This window comes from Trichoplax adhaerens, genomic scaffold, assembly GCF_000150275.1.
Source record: "Trichoplax adhaerens TRIADscaffold_1 genomic scaffold, whole genome shotgun sequence".
In the NCBI taxonomy this organism is placed as follows: Eukaryota; Metazoa; Placozoa; class Uniplacotomia; order Trichoplacea; family Trichoplacidae; genus Trichoplax; species Trichoplax adhaerens.
In genome coordinates this window covers 2324737-2346809 of record NW_002060943.1, presented here as the reverse complement: position 1 = coordinate 2346809, position 22073 = coordinate 2324737, and the positions used below count along the sequence as shown (strand labels likewise).

The following is a 22073-nucleotide window of genomic DNA, read 5'->3' as shown; positions in this document are numbered from 1 at the left end:
AGCAATGATCTCATTTACTGTATACTGCTTTTCATATAATTTCATGATACTTGTCCAGGATTAGAAGGAACTGAAATGCTCAGATGAAATATGATAGACAAACTAACGTGTGTATCTATCCATTTTTCTTATAGTGAGACGGCATTGCCAGAAGTTAATGAACTTATTCCTAGCAAACTATTGGGTAGTTGGACTACTCAGATTGGCCAGCAGGACCAAGTTGGTACGTTAAGACATCGACTACTTGGATATTAACACACTTCAGCCTATACAGTAACAAAGTTATAATGATAGAAAATTTTGCTCCAAAATGACCTAGATTGAGTAACTCATGTTATTCTATTTGGCATAAAAGATAGTGAAGTACTTTTTATCATAAGATATTAATTCTCTAACATCACTATAACTTAAGTAGATTACATTACCTCAATATGAAAAGGTACACCTATTGCTTAATATCCTTTCTTAAAATTGGATAATGAATAAATCACGATTTAGCCATAGTACTGTTGCAATTTTACTGTACGATAAGAGAAAGTTTTTATGTCTGCCTTCATAGTAGTAAATCTTTAACATCTTCATTCGTGGTGATTTAATATATGATTGTGTAATAAATATATCGATACTTGGAGTTATAATACTTGCTGATATTGTGATAGTAAGTTTAAAACATGAAGACTAATAATTTGTGTCACCATATGTGACCCTTTGCTTAAACAGTTCATATGTTTATGCACGAAAACGGATATGAGACCTACGAAAAAACCTATCGCCACGGCCGAAATGATCCCGGTTTATCGAAAGTACTTCAAGCTATGGATAAATTGCTTGCCAAACGATATAATCATCTATGTCAGGAATTCGGTTTTTGGGGAGACGTCAAACCTAGATCAGGCGGTAATATATACGAGCTTAGAACCTACCATCTAAAGGTTCGTAATATAGATTGAATATGAATATTATCAATCAATCTATTTATCCAACTGTCAAACAAATATTTTCTCTGAGATAGATTGCGGCTAATCCTTCTCACTTATCGCAAATATAAGACCAGATAGATGGTGTATAGCTATCTATACTCTATACAGTTTTATTCTACCTCCTATGTGTGTTCACTGCTTACGGCCACTTGCATTTGTATTCATAATCATAATGCTAGTTTTTGCATATCATGGGCAGTAAACGTTTATTGGTATCTATCATAAATATATTAATTCAATTCTCATGAGCTCACAAGTAACTTTTCTTTTGTAGCCTGGAAGCTTATTAGAGTGGGCGCAACATTGGTAGGCTATAGACGAATTAGGTTTCCTCATTCGTCTTAATACATACATGTAGTCGCAAATAATCAAAACACGTAGTAATTGCCTTGCAATCTTTATAATATATAAATTAACTATTAAAAAAACTTGTAATAGAATTTCTTAGTCACTTCTTACCAAATCGAACATGATAAGAAACCTTTAATCTAACTCTATTAGTATCGTTACTATAAGGAATTACCTAAAATTTTTCGCTACCATATCTCTACTTGTATTATCTAGGGCTAAAGGAATAAATTATCGTAAAGATTATAATGAGCCTGTATGTGGTCTTTTCACGCAAATTGGTGAATTATATACTGTTCATCATATATGGTGTAAGTCAATTCTTTCATGATACGTAGGCATCGCTTACTTTAACGCAAAGGAATCCATATCTAGATGCTTTGATACCAAAAGCTCATACGTAGTTGCTACTATTGTAAATTATACAATTAATGCTACCGTATTCAACTCATATTTAATATTGATCAGTTGTATTCGAACGTACCAACGGTGCGGTGCATAGGTTATAAATACTCAATAACTAACTATTCATTATCCATTTTAAAAATTTTGCTGCATATAGTCAATTGCTCATTTGTACTTTAATTTTTATCACCGTTAGCCTATAAGGATTTACCAACACGATCCGAAGCTAGAGAAAGTGCTTGGGGTCAGCCTGGATGGGACGAATGTGTGATGCATACCGGTAAATACCATGCAAACCTATGTAAATGTTGCATCAATTTTACCCACTGTGCTAATCTATAAAATTTCCTTATTCTAATTTATAGTTCCTCTCATACGCCATATGGACTCAGATATATTAACGCCAATGTCTTGCTCATTACTAAAGTAATTTTATTGAAACTTGATTCATGAGATTACTTGCATTAAATTCTATAAGTTTTATGCTCCATCACGGGCTCTTCAATATCAGTAAGACACGTGAATTATGATGCTGCTTTAAGGAACAAAATAACTGCAAACTACTACGATATAATTGATAAAGTAGATTTCAATTCTATCAAATTGTAAACAGTTATCATGAGCCATACCAAAAGTATCCTATAGAGTCAGATTTTGTTTATCAATATTGTAGGAAAAAATGTGTGTTATTTCCCAATGGCTACATACTATATTTAGGAAAACTGTTGTTGATTATAACCGGTATATCATTAATGTTACATCGCAAACTTTTACCAGTATTCGACTGCAGCTTTAGTATAAAAAAGGATCGATTCTGTTTGGTTACTGAATTACAGTGTTTCACGCTACAACTACATCGTATATTATGGATTTATAGAGGCAACAAACAGATATATAAAATCTATGATGTAAAATTATGAAGCTAATAAGATGAAATGCTACCTTTTTGACACGCGTTCATGTTATTATAATTAAAGCTAAATATCTATAATAAAAAGGGAAATATTTCTATTTAGAAGAATTGTCGAAGCTATCCATTCGTTCTAGTTGTGCCAAGTTCAAGATAAACAGTATCGGAGTACAAAACGTAACTGTTGTTGCTGCCGTATCAGAGGCTGATGATAACAAATTCGAAGATATTTAATTAAATAAAATCAGTACATGATCAAATGCTTTAATACGAGGATATTCCTCTATATACGTAAGTAAAAATTAAATTATACCTGCGCTTAATGTCTTTCTTTACATCATTAAAATCAGTAATATTCTATTTCATACGGTAAAAAAGAACTATAGAGATAAACAATTCTCTTTTCCGAACTTAGATATACTATAGGTATACAGGTACTTTTGCAGTTACTAAAAATAGCATTATATAGCCAATATACTAAGTACTCAAATCATTATAAACCTTGCGTACTATAATAACATATTTCACAACCTATCAACCACTGTCAAGGATAGTTTACATTCCACTGTGATATTTATACGGTATTTGTGTCCACATTCAATTATAGCTAACATTAGCCTAATCAATCATAACCTTTCACCAAGTTTCACCATAATCTAACCAATTTATTTTCTATATTGTCAGCAAGCCTTCACGCTATTGTAGTTAAAAAATGACACACAACTTTTCCATTGATCTAATTAGATCTTGTAGATACCATGCTGTTAAAGATCTGCCTATGCTAATTCATTTTGTTGCGTTAACGTATGCCCGCTAATATCCTACCTGTCATGTTTCGAGGATTTAATTAATATATTCATGATACTAACCAAACAAACAAATTTAAAATCATTTATTTGTGTCAACTAAAACTGATTATTAGTACAATCATTAAACTATTTATTGCACAAGTTGTTAGAAATCGGATTTTGACGTAATGAAATTATTCCATTTACTGCGGAGGCGAAACAATTATTATTTTAGTAACCTTTAATCACATTTTTATTAATCAATAATCAGCCGTTGACCGCAAATACTAAACTTTAACTAGATCATTGTAAATTGATGATAAGTTATCAAACAAGAGGTTATAGTCAATAGTGTCTATTCCACATCTTCGTATTTAATAAATAAATATCAAACTGGATCAGGTTGACTTGCTCAAGGTAATAAGCGTCTTGATCTTGTTTACTAGTAGCTATATTGATTGCTTTCAACTTATGTGAAAGGTTGGTAATTTAGCACTTATACGCGGTTTAAGCCAATTCCATACTAAACAACACTATATATATTTGTTCATAGATATCGACAGCTTTTCAGTAATACTATAAGCTTCTACTTTTATAGCTTTGGATTTAAAAGAGTAGTATTAGCAGTTCAGAGGCTAGGTCAGAAATTAATCGCCTTCGGTTATATTTAGAAGTATCACTTTACGGTCGATTTCTTCATATTAAAATCCGTAAACAATCGACATGAATTGTGTTATAAAGCGGTAATTATAATCTTGATCTTTCAGGCTACAAGGCTACTAGACTTTTTATATGTCAGTTAAAGCTTGCATATTGAAAATATTGGGAAATAGCCGTAATTGGAAAAGGCTATTTGACTACATTCGGCCAAAAGTAACGATTCTATCCAGTCTCCTCATACTCCTCTAGGGATATCTGCATAGATCATCCATTGACATGCTGTAAGGTAAAGTCCATTCATGATACAGTAAGTCCAGACAAATCTTTTTATCACCTTTAGCTACATAAGTATGAAAATAATGCAGTAATTTATTTAATCTTTTCCTTACGTTGACATAGAAAAATCACTCACTGTAATATCTCTCAAGCAAGTGTAAATACCAAGGCATAATTTGTGGCTATTCTAATTATTGCTTATATCCGAGTAAACCTTTCTCCGTTAATTACTGCAAGAACTACAGTATGCGGAATCAAAGTGGCCTTAATCTAACTTTACCTACTACAACTGACCCTAAAGTAATTGTCCTAAATGCCGAAAACTCAGCTTGGCTAGTAATCGCAATGTTAATTTTAGTGATCAATTTATTTGTTCTGTCGATCATTCTAATTCGCAAAAATTTGCGAAATCCATCCAATGCCATATTATGTAGTATGTTTATATGTGGATGCACTATCCCTATCGTCTATATCTTCCCCGGCCGGGTATTTGAAGAATGGCGCTTTCAATCGATTTTTCTCTGTTCAACATCGCCAAGTTTTGCTTTTGCTTCTATTACGTGTTATAACTTGCACATATGTGGAATTTGCCTGGATAAAATGATGTCCATTTTGACACCATTTCGTCATCGAATATTATCCAATACGAGAAATATTGCTATTTTAATTGCTGGATTTTGGATTATTCCTTATGTAACTGGTTTTATACCACTCTATACTTATCGACCCTATTCTAGTCAATTTTGTGTCTACGATAACAGAAGTCATCAAATAATTCAAAACGATCAAATCTTTCAAACGATCTTTTTTGTGACATTAATATTTATTCCAATGTTGACCACAATTATGCTATATTCAGTAGCACTTGTCAAAATTAATCGTAAGAGCGGCTCTAAAATCTTAGCCGATGCTATTAATCAAACAGTGCAAAAATCCAACTTGTCCAGAAATTTAAAAGTACTTCGGCAATTATTTTTTGTCCTCGGGTTATTTGCTATATGTTGGTTGCCTTTTTTTATTCTATTTGTTGTACAACAATATTATTTTAACGAGACAACACGTTTAGTCTATTCTGTATTTCGTTATTTAGCACTGACTTATCCTATCATCAATCCAGCTTTAGTATCCTTTTTTACTAGTAGTATTCGCGATGAAATTATGTACTTATTTAATCTTCGTACCAAAGAGATAAATTTTTCAAGCTATCCAAGAATTGATCATTTATCAAGAAATGTTAACTACCAAGTACACAATCCAAGTACTCAAACTATAGTTGCAAGCACCGATGGCTTGCAAAATACCCATCCAATACAATGGGTTAATACAGAAACTCAAGACGATGATCATGAAGAAATGTTGCTGTAGATTTCAAGCATTAAATTATTGTAAGTACCGGGAAACATCCATTACGATATGATCAATCTGAAACTATATCTTGCTGTAGTGCAAGACTGTAATTTTCTTTGCCTAATTGCAATGGCATTGGAGCTTAATTCATACCTACATTTTATAGTTTATAGCTTTCTTATATCTAACTAAGGTCAACTGATTTGACTTAATTTCTGTTGAATTATAATTTTACAATTAGATCTCAAATTCTAATGAATTTGAGCTGCCGTTTTACTTTTTAACTAACTAAAATGAATAATAAATTGATTAAAATGTTTTCATCTAGGCGAAAATATATATTATGGTTTGAATTCTTAAAATCCTTAAAATCAGCTCCATTTGCTTATAATTAATTAAGACTAGTCGACTTTACTGCAAATTTTCAATCTAAAGCCGTTTATAAATATAGTCAAGGATCAATACGTATACGAAAATCAGCCATTTTCTATAGCTGATCAAGACTAATTAGCTAATTAGTCAATGCTCTAAAAACCCTGAGCTCTTAGTCTGGACTCAAGGACTGCTATATTTTTTAACTTTTAATTATGCTTTAACTAGTAATGATTGCAGACATATTCGAGGAATAGCTAAGATCTCTATTCTGCAGTACTGTCAGTTCGTATTACGTAACCTTCGATTATCATTTCCTTCTAACGCGTAGAGTCACTATAGATTCCTATTTACGATATTTCATACTTACATTCTTTTATAATACAAGAAATAATACTGCACGAGTAAGCCATAGCTTAAACAAAACGATGGCAAATTAATACGTGGAATCCTCGCTTTAATTAATAAACTGCAGTCTTGCATAACTCAACTGGATTTTCGTTATACGGTAATACATAAAAAATACTCTTTAAATATATATATATACCTAGTGAATTATGAAATTAAGTAAACAAGCTAAAATAGTAATACTTTAAATATGGCATGCAAACAGATCCTTTGACTATTGTAAGCATAACTATTAAATAATGTATTATATAATTATTAAATCGGAATACAATAACAAGTTAGAAAATTAGTATATTGGAATTTGAAGAGTTTACTGGGTACTATCAGGATCCAACATTCTTTTAAACTGATAAGAATTAAACTCTACGTCATCATATTTGGACTTACAATTTATGTAATGACTACGAGTAATGCCAATGATGACCATAGCTGTCCGGAAATTGTATTCGTAAACGGTTAGCAGTAAAGCGTTAAAATAGAATTATATGATACACAATCAAGTAATCATAGTCATATACAGTTACTGCTGCTTTAAACACAAATGCATTCCAATCTTTTTACTAATGTCTCTATTATGTTGAAGCTTTGAGTTGTAGAAGAATCGATAATCTCATAAATGCTTGTAATAACGTCGAATATGATCACATTTGTAATCACTCCATCAGTACAAAACTAGCGGAAGATAATTTAGGAAATAACCAAAACAATAAAGTAGAATAAAATATTTACAAGACGATGTTGATGAAAAATTGTAAAGCTAAATAGTTGGATAAAGAATTACAAAATTTATTCATGTTTTCCTGTTTGTAAAATTAGTTGTTGAATACAAAGGTATCATTTATCTAATAACCGGGTCTATCTTCTATGTTAGGAATAGATACAACCTATTGCAATTAATTAAAGATGCCCGAATACGGCCTATAATTAAATTAAAATGGCAGCATCTATAACTATGATAATGAAATATTAAAAGAAAAATATTTGTGAAAATAAACATATTATAAATAAAACCATAATTTAAAATGATTAGTGCTACTAGTAATAGTTTAAATTAAAAAAGTAATTCAGTTTCAATACAGCAGAGCATTGTAGGAACAAAATCTACCCCGAGTAATAAGATAAGATCAATAACATTATTGTCATAATTAAAATGATGACTTAATCGTACAGCTGTCTATTTTTTTAATCCATACTATTTTAAAATATATTCTGTTTCTGGAAAGTTAGCTTTAGTACTTTATATAGTGCTTGTCTAGTATAAAACTAGCTCCATTATATTATGAAAACACGAGGTAAAAAGAATTTCCATTTAGTTTATTAAATATATCTGAAGACTGAACTTTAAGTCATTTGAAATATGTTATTCCTCAAATGTTAATTCTTTTCCTCGATGCTGAAATAAGTATCCCCATCTTATCCTTCTTTTAGTTCGTTAATTTTCGCATGTTACGTAAATCGAGAAACCCAACGCAAAAAGCCTTTCATTAACAAATCTGTTTAGTCTATATTAGTCTATACATACCTTTCTTCAATGTACTCATAATACTACTAAAGTATAATTATATTATTCCAGCAAGCTAAAATGATTCAAACATAAATTGGATAAAATATTTATTAACCTTAATTATATAAAACACCGATAATAAATCACTTTGTGACTTTATTGTAGCAAATAGTTATTTCATACAGTAATCATTACCATTTTACTGTATGACGCCATTTGCATCCTAGATATACCGGGTATAAATTAGCAAAAATGTCTATTTCTGAATTTTTGATATTATAACTTTAGAAATTGAAATACGTATATGTAAAGCATCCTCTATAGTAAGTTGGATATAGGACTTCGGAAATATGTTCATATTTACTACTCGTATAATAGCAACGTATGCATCAAATGTGCGCGTATAGATATTGGATATTACTTTAATTTAACGAGGCAGCAAAATTTCATTCATTTACAGATGTACGTGCAATTTGCCCCAATCGAGTTTAATATCGTGAGTACCAATATTGTACTTGTGCAATCTATGTTAACTACAATTTGACTGTCATCAGGTAGCCTTTAGCTAATGTTCGTGCCTCTACTCAAATTAATTGTGTAGCTTAAATTTAATATGCAACGGCTAATTCATAACCGTATTTAAATTAATCGACTAAAATTTCATCAATTCTTTCTACTTATCTATTATAAGAAAAAATTGTAGTATGAACATTAACAGCGATTTTCAACATCAACTATAACAACTTGTTGAATTGCTGCAAAACCAATGATAATGTTATTGTTTACCAATTATATAATGAGTGCAAGTTAATGGTGTCGTATTTATGCATAGACTTAATTATTCATTTAATTCCCATCTAGTTACTGACAATTTACGATGTTTCGTTTATAGCAGTACTGGCTGCTGCAAAAATCTGTTAAGAAATTAAGTGTGGTTGGAAAATTATGGCTATTAATTAGCACTTTCTGATCAAGATTAACCTTTTAAGTGCTTTACTATGGCAATTATGAGTGACCAGAGCTAAATTTTGGCTTAGTAAATTTGGTCATCAGCATGTTAAGCAGTAACCATTCTTTTATAAAACAGCGGCGACTATGCTGTAAATGAGAATGCATTAATGAGCCTCATTAGAATTTTATCCAGAAAGAACTACGTCGTCCAATTATGAAAGCGGTTAAATTTGCAGTTTATACGAGTATATGCTTACTATTATCACCGAGAGCCAAAATAGCGATAATAAATGTACCCCTTGCATTCGTTTAGATATAGTATTTGAAATTTTCATCAGCTCAGCAAATTACTACGGCTTAAAGTTTGTAAATCTTGTTGGGAAACAGCAAATCCAAATATTAAAAATCCTTTATTCCAATCTGCGGGAATTGCAAACTGATCAATTTTCGAAAATTTTATGGCTGTACCGAGTGTAAGATATTTTAGAGGAATGAGGTCTTTCAAACCGAGATCGCCCCTAATATAATATCGTAAATCATGTATTTGATATTCTATCGAAGCATGAGGATTTTTATCTGTTTCCACCGCGATTCCCCTTCATGGTTACGCATTTACATTTAGCTATTAGCTCAATAAATTAAAGTAGATAGAATTTATTTCGAAATTTATGACTTCTAAAGCAATAAAACATTACTAATGACTTTATTTTAGTTACTTTATGCAATGAAGTCTCTTAAGCACAATTTTCGCTAGCTTATTTCAGTTAGCTTCATACTTGATCAAATGGCACACAAATCTACAATCACAAGTGTCGGTATGCCGCAGAGATATTCACTTTACTGTAGTTATGGTAGTTTATGTAATGATGTCTCTTGCAGTACGGTTTTTTGCCGGTTTACTTCAGTTAACTTCCTACTTAAGTGTCTACGCTATATTCGTAGATATCTATATCTTTTACAGTTACTATCAAAAGTTTTCTTTAGGTTTATCCTATTTATTATTACTACTGAGTTAAATTCCTACTCTATCCTAACAGATGCAACGCTTTACTGCTACTCGCTATGCTTTAAATCTAAATCTATTCTGTTGGATTTACAGACTTGCAAATTCTTCCCAATCGCTATAGGCACTTCCTGTGTGGTTTCTAGCAATAAGTCGTAGATCAATTTTCGGATTGGTTGATCCATTTCTATGATATGTTGATATTTTTTTCCACGGTTAACTGCAGTGCAATACAAATATGTGGACCTACCAGTTTATGTACGATTGGAATATTGCAGAATATAATCAACATTGGATCCACCCAAGTTCTTCACAGGATTCCATTTAATTGATATAACGTCCTTCAAGGTAGACTTGGTTGTTGTTTCCATATCGGTTTGGTGTTGGAAAACAGGATACGAGAGATACTTGGTTTAGATGGTAAACTTGGTTGTGATGTATAAAATAATTAGAAACCATGTCACGAGCATCAAATCATTCTTCTAAATTGTAATTATCTATATGCTTACTGCTTGTGAATAAGTAGACGAAAGCATTTTTCCTTAGTATATCGTAACGAGTCCAGCATACAGTATATAAAAATCGAGATGCACTTTTTGCAATTTATCAATAACAAATTCTTGACGTTGCTTATTTTGAGCGAAGTCATTATAAATGTACCACTTGTACAGAGTGTAATGGCCTACATTGCTATAAATATTTTTGATAATGCAGGTTAGGTTAATTTTCTGATTGGGAAGAGTATCTATTTTTTTTGTTTGTAACATCAATGGCATTTCCGTCTGAAAGAAAAATAGAAATAGAACCAATAACACGTTAAGATAATGCAAATCCTAACAAGTGGATAATGTAAGGTATTAAGCAGTAAAAGAATGACTATTCAATGATAGGTTGACTCCTAACCAATGATGGAGAGTTTTATTTATTTATTTTTCATTTTGTAAAAAAAATAGAAATAGAACCAATAACACGTTAAGATAATGCAAATCCTAACAAGTGGATAATGTAAGGTATTAAGCAGTAAAAGAATGACTATTCAATGATAGGTTGACTCCTAACCAATGATGGAGAGTTTTATTTATTTATTTTTCATTTTGTTCATGTGAGCGATACCTCGCGTTGATAGCCAATTCAGTATACTGTATTGGTCAATGATGCCAGGTTGATATCTAATTTTCTGTATCTGAATTGATTAAGGTCAACTAATCGTCACTGAGTATCATTTGGCGTTTGTAAATTTCTCTTGATCGCTGCTGAATGGAGAAGGCAACATAGTGATAGTTTGTAAATTATCCTACAGTAAATTCATTTCATTTTAGCTTGAGGAATTACTGTACAGAATGGGTTTAATTTATGTTATGTTATTGCCGGCTGCTGCTCACCGGCCTGTAATCAGTCTATGCCTTAGTATGTATTGGCCGTCATGGATACCTTGGTGAAATTGACAACCTTGAAAAGTGGGCACTTGATGTTTTATGAAGAATCATTTTAAATTTTTACTGCAATATTGAGTTCTTTGATCATCTTTAAAATTTCGAATACAAAGCATCGTTCACTGGACTACCATACCAGGGACTACTCAACCATTTTTCTCGTCTTTAGAGGGGAAAAATGGTTGAGTAGTCCCTGACCATTCATTGAGTAGAACTCCCATTTGCTGCCTTCTAAAACAAGAATTGAACTTGAAGAAGAGGTCTAATAATCAAGAAAGAGGGAGAATACGTCAACTAGGCGTTCACTGTAGTGGAAATAGGGAAGACTGACTATTTTTGTTAGTTATTTCTACGCCTAAATCGTATCGTCGACTTGAGTACGCCAACTTTTGCTGTGCACTTTTGCTACCGCCTGCCATTGTCAGCGTGATCACTAGGCCGTTCTCGGTCAGCGCAATTTGTAGCTTCTGAACATCTTCTGAACTTGAACGTGCGTTTTGATCTGATTTGATGTCCTTTCCGTCACTCTGTCCTATCCTGAACCAGCCAAGGGCGGAATGTGAAAATATGTTACGCCTATGCTACAGATCTGTACACAGTGTACAGTACAGTACTGTACAGTACAGTACAGTGGTACAGTTGAACGTGCGTTTTGGTCTGATTTGATGTCCTTTCCGTCACTCTGTCCTATCCTGAACCAGCCAAGGGCGGAATGTGAAAATATGTTACACCTACAGTACTGTACAGTATGCTACAGATCTGTACACAGTGTACAGTACATTACAGTACAGTACAGTACTGTACAGTGGTACAGTTGAACGTGCGTTTTGATCTGATTTGATGTCCTTTCCGTCACTCTGTCCTATCCTGAACCAGCCATGAGCGGAATGTGAAAATATGTTACGCCTATGCTACAGATCTGTACACAGTGTCCAGTACAGTGGTACAGTTGAACGTGCGTTTTGATCTGATTTGATGTCCCTTTCCGTCACTCTGTCCTATCCTGAACCAGCCATGAGCGGTATGTGAAAATATGTTACGCCTATGCTACAGATCTGTACTGTGGTGACTGACTGCAAAATGACGACGGGCCTATCATTTTTCTGGTCATTCTACTATACGTTAGCACTGAAAGCGTACACCACGTTGCTGAAAATCAACCAAGCAGCTGGATGACCATTGCGCACTGTACACTCAGTGTACAGTATCATTTCAGACATTCAGTTGAGTTGAGATGACCAGTAAAATCGTCCATCCCGTCATGTACAGTGTGGATAGTATAAGGTTAGGGTTAACAGTTGTCTTTGTCTATCCCTCTTTCTCGCCTTTCAGTACAACCATTGAAGAATGCGAAGGTAAATAGTCATATTGTACCAGCACAGTCTGCAATAGTCTACTTTCAGTTGGTAAACAAGCATGCGAACTTGCAAAGTAATCACGAGCTAAACCATCTCGAATTCTCGATAGGTCATCGAGTACAGTGTACAGTATACAGTACAGTTGACGCACGTTGTACTGTACACTGTACCCTACAGTACTATCCAGTCCAGTCTAGTCCCGTGTCTAGTGTACAGTACTGTACAGGTCATCGAGTACAGTGTACAGTACAGTACAGTCGACGCAAGTTGTACTGTACTGTACTGTACATTGTAGCCTACAATACTATCCAGTGTACTGTACAGTTGACGCATGCTGTACTGTACTGTACTGTAGGATATCTTACCCTGGGAGGAGCGATGGTTAGATTTCCATGTTTTTTACTTAGTACTGTAGAAAATTCGGAATTTAATACAATATTACGTAAAGGTTGCTCTAATAACCTTATTTTAATCAATTAAACTAAAAAGCCAAGTTATTCAGCTTTATATTCGTATAATTCTTATTACATTTTGATTCACACTCGTGATTTTAGGGTACCTTAAAGTACTCTGATTCGAACTGGTTCACACTGTACTGTACCCTCCAGTCCAGTGTCCAGTGTACAGTGTACAGTGGGCAGTACTGTAGAAAAAAGCCAATGGCTGAGTGGGCCAATGTAGCGTTTAGATCGTTCGTTCAAAGTTGACGTTACAGGAAGAGTGAAAAATTAATTTGGGGACTAGACCGTGTGACGTAGTGGCTGACCCGACAACAACACAGTATACCCAAGTGGACAAGCACATAGGGCGGTATCAACGCAAGAGTCGAATGAAACGCTGTACTGCTTCAACTACACCAGTGCATACGTAAGTACCTTACTGTACAAAGAAGATGGCCGCTACTCGTCGTTTAACTAAGGTAAGATTTCGTCCTAGTTTTCAATCATGATCGCAGTTTCAATGCTAATCAATGGATTCAAGGTATCAGTGATGGCCTTGTTCATGGATTGATCAAAGTAGTTTAGGGGCTACATTGAATCCATGGCTTGAAGCGTACATTACATAAAGGAAGATAGATACGCGTCAAAAGGAACTTTCTACCCTACAAATCCAGTGGGGTAGATTTCTATTTTGACGTGGATAATTCTACAGTATTGTTCACCACGACCAAGAACTTTCTTATGTTGTATCCAAAAAGTCACTAATCATGGCAGCAATCGTCCATCTTCACCGCTAGCCTATCCATTCATATTATACGATGAACCATTGGAAGGGCTACGGTAGGCTAAAATGATCGATCCAGCAGCATGAGGCAAACTACAAGCGTTGTCATGCTTTTGAGTACCTTACACTCCAATCCATGCTAGTGTCCAGTATAGCGCTACGCTAGCGATAATGACTATGCATAGCGCTTAGCACGTTTACTCTGACGGTAGAACCTTTCCAATCTTCTTCACCTACTGTATCTCAAAATCAACTAATCGAATTTTTGCTCGAATTCTCCTTAGTGTCTGCCTTTTTTTTTTTTAATTGCAAGCTGCTTCATTGACCATGACTAGACAAGTGGTTCATATGCTTTTTCCTATGCTTCATGTCATATTCAGCGAGTGATGAGAATAATTGAATGTCTATCGCGGTCATGATAGTAGAGATGCGCTACGTTGTCTCTCGTCAAAAGCCATTTCTTCACGTTAGCCAACTCAAGCCGGTTACCAACTCATCAAACCATGCAATAGTTGACTCTGTAGACGACTGCCTTCATTCTTAATTAATTTATCCAACACACCTTACTGTCGTGGTGGGTGATCGCATTGGTAAAATCTTCATCACTTCAACGGTATAAGTAATGACTACCTTCTTTTTCATTGTATGCACCTTTAGGAATTGGCGGAATTGAAAAAAAATGAAATTAATGGCTTTCGTGATATAAAAGTGAATGAAACCAACATATTAAACTGGCAAGGGCTAATCGTTCCGGTAAGATAAAATGACTAGCGAGTATGGAATAAAATAATCTATTCCTATATCCGTAGTCGAAACAAGTTGGTAATACCATCCTGTTGCAACAACAACTTACCAATAAATTACCCTGAAAAAAAATAAATGTTGACCATAACTGCTTTGCTAATGCCTAATAGAAGAGATGTGATCTATCATGGATCACTTTCATACAACTGTACACTCTTATATGTAAATATTTTTATATATACTAGAATAGTGCCCCGTATAATAAAGGAGCCTTTAAAATAGAAATTACCTATCCAGCTGAATATCCTTTTAAACCTCCTAAGGTCAGTTCGGTATTTTGTTCAGTTTTCTAAAAATTCATCCGATCTTTGGCTGTAGCCTATTGGAGATCGCATTGTCGCTGTGGATTCCTGTCTTTATAAAATCGATCATGCTTATTTCTTTGTTGGCTACTGATACAAACAACTGACATCCTATCCATTTTAAAATCATAAATTCATAAACGTGTAACGAGTGTTTATTGACTGTCTTTAGATTACTTTCAAGACTAGAATTTATCACCCAAACATTGATGAAAAAGGTCAAGTGTGTTTACCTATAGTTTCTCCGGAAAATTGGAAGCCCGCTACAAAAACGGATCAAAGTAAGGAGCATCATTAGGCCCTCCCCCCAATCATCGGTGTTCTACATTAACAGTATTAGAGATATTTTTCTGCAAAGTAGGGCTAAAGCGATTCCTTTCCATTCATGCTTTAATCATTTTTATTATTATCTACCTCTCGATATAGTTATTTTCTCCTTAATAGCCCTTATTAATGATCCTGAACCTGAGCATCCATTGCGTACCGACATTGCTGAAGAATATTCCAAGGATCGTAAGAAATTTATGAGGTCCGCTGAAGATTTTACGAGAAAATATGCTGAAAAAAGACCAACCGATTAAAATGGTTGCCTGACGTATAAGAAAGCACTGCTTTCTCATAGGATATGATCAAGACAAGTCTTTAACATGCAACATTTCCTTAGAGTAGGATTTCTACTTCTGTAACAGTAATGGTAGTAATTTAGAGATGTACCAGCTGAGCATTGCTAGATGTTAGTGTATGAAATTTTTGGTATGCATGTGGTTTATTCATGAGTAGTCAAGCAATTATGCGACATTATGATCAATGCATGAATACGGTACTACACTGTAGTACTGTAATCTGATTAATAATGGATATTGCTATACTGACTGTAGAACCTTCAGTTCGTATAAAAATATTATTTAACCGTCTAGTCTCTTTCAATTGTAGTAATATGGGATAATGTAGTGCTAACGTGTGTAATGTTAGTATGGGTTAATTGATTAATTTTAAATGATTGCACTAGTGTATTACACAGTACAGTATTATGATATTCTAAGCCGTCCACATCATAACATATTTTGTATCAAGTTAGGCATTATTGAGCGCATGGATCACGTGTAATAATGGTGTCTCTTTCTGCAATATAATACCAATTTAAATCTTTTAAGTAGTCTTACTGTAGTATTTAGCATAGTAGTATAAAATCTTTTAAATCTTTTACCATACTAACTGAGAGTTGATTTAATTACGACAGCAATTAGGCATTTTATATAGAAATGCCTTAAATAACTTGTATAGTTAACTTTTATAATCATCTGCAAGAATGTTAATAACAATAAAACGTTTAAAAGTACAAATTAGTTCACTTGATAAGCACCAATTAATATGATTTTTAAAGTTATAGGTTACCGACCGTAAAGGTGGATTGTGTTGAGCCAAATTTCTCACACCTTACGGCAATCTACTGTATAGTAAAACATGTGGTCTTGATTGCTTACGGTAGCAGAATAATTATGTAGCAACTGCAATGATACTTAGTGGAATAGAACAGCTTTTGTGCTTATACGAGCGTATCGCTATGGATTTTAACTGCGAGAGTAAAAACTGTCGATATATGCAAAAGTAATAAGTGACGTTATTTCTTTAATGTTATCGAGGAACTTGAAATGTGTCATTTATTGAGTGCAACTGTCCGTCATACAGTATTACTGTATCTACTACGCAATTTTTAATACATATATACTATATATATATACATCACATCGTCATTAGCGGTAAATATTCTTCTATTCTGCGTGTAGTCGTTCAACTGATGTAATGAACTAATGTACTAGCTTAATATCGCACTGTCCAATTTGCTCTGAGTATTTAACTTACTGTATAGTTAGTTAATAACAGCTTATCGATCTTATTTAATCTAATTACTCTTAAGTTTTGATACGTAATGCATTCATTACAGTTCTAAACTCGGATTGATTTACCTTCGAATTGTATTAGCTGGCAAGATATGCAACATTCGTAAACACCTACGACCTACCGCTAGCTCTCGTAAATATTGTGTAAATGGTTAATTTATAAAACGTGGCTTAATGCTGTTCATTATGATCCAATATGCTAGCTGTAATGCACTATAGATATATCCGCTTTAGAATTTCAGCTTTCTGTATATACTGTAGTTAACATTTGAGAGAGATATGTGACATGTATTTGTCGGAAGTAAAACCATGTACGCGTATGTGTTAATACAGGATATTAAATCCTTTGTGAGAAATGCTTTTATAATAGGGTAAAAGCGACCAATACCCTAAGTACACCGTGAAAATTTTACATTATTTTGTATGCTATTATTTCGTATTCTATAAGAAACGAGGTGATTTTATTCCGCCAAATTATTCGGGTTTATTCAAAAGTAGGATAAAATGTTACAAATTGCTACAGTGGTAATGAAATCACCGCGGTGAGCATGTGAAATACATCCAATATTTACTGCCTTACCAATCTGTTTTGAACTATAGCAGTAATATAGAAGATAAACGGTCATATTTTGTAACTCTCATCTTCCTTGTACCAGGCTACAGCGCAGTTATCAAGTAGTAACAATAACAATAATTACGGAAAAAAAGAAAATTGAAATTTCATACCAATGTAGATATGTTAAATCCATACAGCGCATGATAACTGTATTTTACATTTGTTTTACAAATTCTTGCAAGGTGATCAACGTTACCAGCATTAAGAGAGAGCGTAAGTTATATCGTTATCATTCATCGAAAGTAACGGAAGTGACTATAATATTTACTTTACAGTACAGTTGATACCATAATGTCGAAGTAGCGCTTACGCGTATGAAAAATTATCGCCTAAAATGATACGTATATTTTTTATAACTACGACTATAAATTATATAGATAGCATACCAGTGATAATACAATGATCTCATGGTTATTTCTATTCTACAAACTCTTATATTACAAATCCTATAAAATAGACATACAGAACAGATAAATATAAAATAATAGATTTTACAACAATAGTTCCGTGATGTATATAGAATTTTCGACGAGGGATTACAGTAACGGGCTTGCCGTATAATTTTTTGTGCAGATAAAGGATTATTAAAGATATTAGGATAGAGGAATAACATCAGTTTCGATGTCAGTTAATCAAAACTAAAACTCTAGGAATGAATACAACTCTAAAAGATGCATAATGGCCGCAATGTTATAATCAATAGTTGATATTTACGTGATCACAATCAAATTCAACATGATTATGCCCAAGTCTAGAATATTTGTCGTGTTGACTCGCGTATCTACGATGACAACAATCACAGAATACGATTACACCTTTGTTTAGTACAGTTACATCAGGCAGGAATAGGACAGGACAGGCATGCTGATGTTACCATTACTGCCAATAATGTAAAAATCGTTTATTGTGCTTCACTATCTTTTTATAACTGTCTCGTTGTTGTATTGACTTCGATTAATCCCACTTTCTAAATACGTACAAATAAATAATCATGTTAGACATAATTAAATAGTAGTGTATAATCGTAACGTTCGTCCAACTAGAACACTATTACAGCAAAGTATGAGATCGGCTTGCATTGATAAAATGATTTTTGCATTCTGTATACCCATAGTATTGTTATCTTTATATGATTGTAAAATTTCTTCGCATCAAGTCAAAGGAATCGTACCTTGTTTGATTTGCCGTGCTGCTTCAACAACAGCTTTAATCTTACTTTGAGTATTGTACTGCCAATGCAACAATTGTTGCTCTTCAATAAATTTGGCACAAGGATTATTAATCAGTTCCCGTCTGAAGTGCTCGGATTGCAGTAGGTCTAGGAAATGCAAGCATTGCGGATATCTAGTAATAACAGATGATAAAAGTGAGGAAATAGTTGTCGTTTATAGAATTGAAAAGGTGTAAGTTTAGTGCCATGTGAGATTTCCACTTTCATTGTAGATAATAGTACCGTTTTACAGTAATGATACAGTATACTGTATGTGGATAATATCATGAAATGTCGGTGGCTATTTAATCGTCATTACTTTAGTAAGGGGACAAATTTTCACTGTAATAGGCAGATAATTAACGAGTACTTGAAAAAATTGATCTCAGAATGCCTATGGATAAAGTTTTACGCGTGTTACGATATAAACTCCATCGTGAGTGAATATTATAAGCAATATTTGTATGATGTAACATTAAAGTTATGCTTATGTTATTTTAGTATTTGCTACAAGATGAGAATTACTTTCAGTACAAAATCAGTACAGTGAATTGATTGCCAAGCGATGATACTTACTTCACAAACTTGACGTATTCTTGTTGCTTCCAGTACTGTAAGTAGTCGAGATAGTTGATAAATGCGCTGTCTCTAAGATATCCATGTTGAGCTAGAACTAAATATGCAACAAAGTGATTTAAACTATAGCTATACGATTGATGTTGGTTATGCTATACAAAGAGTACCGCTGTACTACTAGTAGTACCCTTTCATTGGATATTATCCACTATGACGATAGATTAAGTGTAAGAGAAAATGTGCACATTATTTAATGGGAAAAACACCGTCTACTGTATTAATAATGGCTTACAGTTTAAATATTGTGGATTAGCCAGTGCTTGAACGAATTCCAATTCGACGAGAAATCGCTTGCGTTGGATACTATCATCATTGTTATCTTTGGCTTCTACCCGCCATTCAGACAGTTTAAACAGTAGGGAACAAAGCATAAAAACACGTTGGTTGAAAACTGGAAATAAATGTATCTAATTCTATTTGTACGAATCAACATCCAATTGGCATAATGACGGAATCTATTTTTAAATTACTGCGTCTTGTACTTGGCATGGAGGTATACGAGTAAAATAGGTAGAGTATTTATCTATCTGCAGTGATTAAGGGTAGTTATCAATTTGCTTACCATCATCAGCTAATTGATTGGCTGTTTCAATTTCCATGGCGTCGCTATCACCATTAGACGGTATAACTTGGGAATTGTCCATGCTTGTTAATGAATTGGATGATTTTCTGGCTACAGGACCAGTGGTAGTGGAGATTGGAGAAACTTTTGATATTAACTCATACACTAGACACCAATGGCCAGTGCCAATGAAAGTGATGCCCTTGGAAGCAGTGGAATCGATTTTTGTTGTTGTTGTTGTTGAGTCAGTTGAATTAAACGTTGATTGACACACGTCCAATCCTGCCTGCTCAATCTGTGCAATATACTACTCCTGTTCAATTCTTGATATGTAGTAAGATAGTACAATAGTGGCGTAATCAGTTGTTGTCGGTCCCAGATGTAGAAATAAATTAAATCTTGAATTAAATGAATTGAAGAATGATCATGATGATCAGCTTGACAGCCAGGGCAGCACTGGAAATCGCGTTGGACCTTTTTTTCCAGTTGACTACTGTACTCACTCATCCGGGACTACAGTACAGTACTCAAAACTGAGAAGAGTAGAGTAACTACCGTATTGAAAGAATCCTATGCGCGCGTCCAGGTACCTCTATGGTTCAACCGAAGCGTTGTAACTTGTCGGTCTCTACAAGCTGGAAGTATATGTAGAAGATGACATTATTTTTGCTTGCGATAGCTACAGTCAGTACTGTGGGCTACAATGTCCAGTACTGTAAAGTACGTACTGTACATTCATGACACATACTGTAGTGTACAGTACGGTAGTCCAACCCGGTACTCGTCATCGTTACAATGTCAGTCATATTACTGTACTGTACGTACAATATTATATTATTTTATTTAGTTCACTGTACTGTACGTATGTCCAAAGGATGTCCGTAGATTGAGGAGGATAGAAAGTAGATTTCGAGAAATATCACCAACACACGTTAGCAGGTGTTGTTACGAAGATAGAGGAGATAGATCATCAGAGAAGGAGTCCAGTACGGTAGATGAAGAATGCTTATGATGAGGAAATGCATACAGTAACTGGATGATGATATACTGTAGTGTAATAAGGTAGCTATGCAGAACAGTACAGTATTGTATAGTATGTTGTACAAGTAGTGTCCAGTACAGTTGATCAAGACAGGTACAGTAGAACGGTCAGCGATACATTCATTATTTATGGACTTAAGAGCAAGTTTAACTTTCTAACTTTACCAGATTCAGATCTTTCAGAATCTCTCCATCAATGTAATATATCATTCTATGATAGCTTGACTGTATTTTGAAAGAAAAATATTGCCCGAAAGTGACAAAAGTGATGGGACAGACTGTACTGTACTGTAGACTGGACATTGTACAAACTGTACTATAGACCTGAGAAAGGTTCGGTTCCGTTCAACCGTTATGATCGATGATGTACTGTACTGTATACAGTATATGGAGCACAGTGATTGCAAAATAACAAATCAAGAGCATGGCTGAGGGGTGATATTTCATTTTGCACACGCCTAGCCTGATAGACTCCTTAGTTTACCTGGATAGACCAACCTTTCAAGTGGGTAGGATGGAATTTCATACAGGACTGGACTACAGTACTGTGTACTGTACTGTACTACTGTATACTGTACCCTGTACAAACTGGACTACAGTACTGTGTACTGTACTGTACTATACTGTACCCTGTACAAACTGTACTGTAGACCTGAGAAAGGTTCGATTCGGTTCAACCGTTATGATCTATGATGTAGTGTATATATGGAGCACAGTGATTGCAAAATAACAAATCAAGAGCATGGATGAGGGGTGACATTTCATTTTGCACACGCCTAGCCTGATAGACTCCTCCGTTTACCTGGATAGACCAACCTTTCAAGTGGGTAGGATGGAATTTCATACAGGACTAGACTACAGTACTGTGTACTGTACTGTACTACAGTATACTGTACCCTGTACAATACAGTGTAGTACTGTACAAGTGTACAGTACAATACAGTATTGTACGAACTGTGCTGTACTGTACTGTAGATTGGACATTGTACAAACTGTACTGTACTGTAGACCTGAGAAAGGTTCGATTCGGTCAA

The 22073-nt window shown here is 34.1% G+C and overlaps 4 protein-coding genes across 4 annotated transcripts; 3 read left to right on the top strand and 1 right to left on the bottom strand.

Annotated features, from left to right (window-relative positions):
- Positions 1-174: 174 nt before the first annotated feature.
- TRIADDRAFT_5705 (uncharacterized protein) lies at positions 175-2139 on the top strand (the record flags this gene model as incomplete). The annotated part of the gene is made up of 6 exons (XM_002108487.1): positions 175-223; positions 721-932; positions 1255-1286; positions 1545-1639; positions 1930-2013; positions 2099-2139. Coding segments are annotated over 6 exons (513 nt in total), but the record flags the coding sequence as incomplete, so codon positions are not given.
- Positions 2140-4613: 2474 nt separating this feature from the next.
- TRIADDRAFT_51509 (uncharacterized protein) lies at positions 4614-5732 on the top strand (the record flags this gene model as incomplete). Its single annotated transcript, XM_002108486.1, has 1 exon — positions 4614-5732. The coding sequence occupies one exon, from the start codon at positions 4614-4616 to the stop codon at positions 5730-5732; it is 1119 nt and encodes a 372-aa protein (XP_002108522.1).
- A 7903-nt stretch (positions 5733-13635) lies between these two features.
- Positions 13636-15654, top strand: TRIADDRAFT_19187 (uncharacterized protein; the record flags this gene model as incomplete). Its single annotated transcript, XM_002108485.1, has 5 exons — positions 13636-13662; positions 14625-14720; positions 14957-15034; positions 15246-15354; positions 15500-15654. The coding sequence occupies 5 exons, from the start codon at positions 13636-13638 to the stop codon at positions 15652-15654; spliced, it is 465 nt and encodes a 154-aa protein (XP_002108521.1).
- A 3087-nt stretch (positions 15655-18741) lies between these two features.
- TRIADDRAFT_18692 (uncharacterized protein) lies at positions 18742-19807 on the bottom strand (the record flags this gene model as incomplete). The annotated part of the gene is made up of 3 exons (XM_002107680.1): positions 18742-18934; positions 19377-19473; positions 19669-19807. The coding sequence occupies 3 exons, from the start codon at positions 19805-19807 to the stop codon at positions 18742-18744; spliced, it is 429 nt and encodes a 142-aa protein (XP_002107716.1).
- Positions 19808-22073: the final 2266 nt, after the last annotated feature.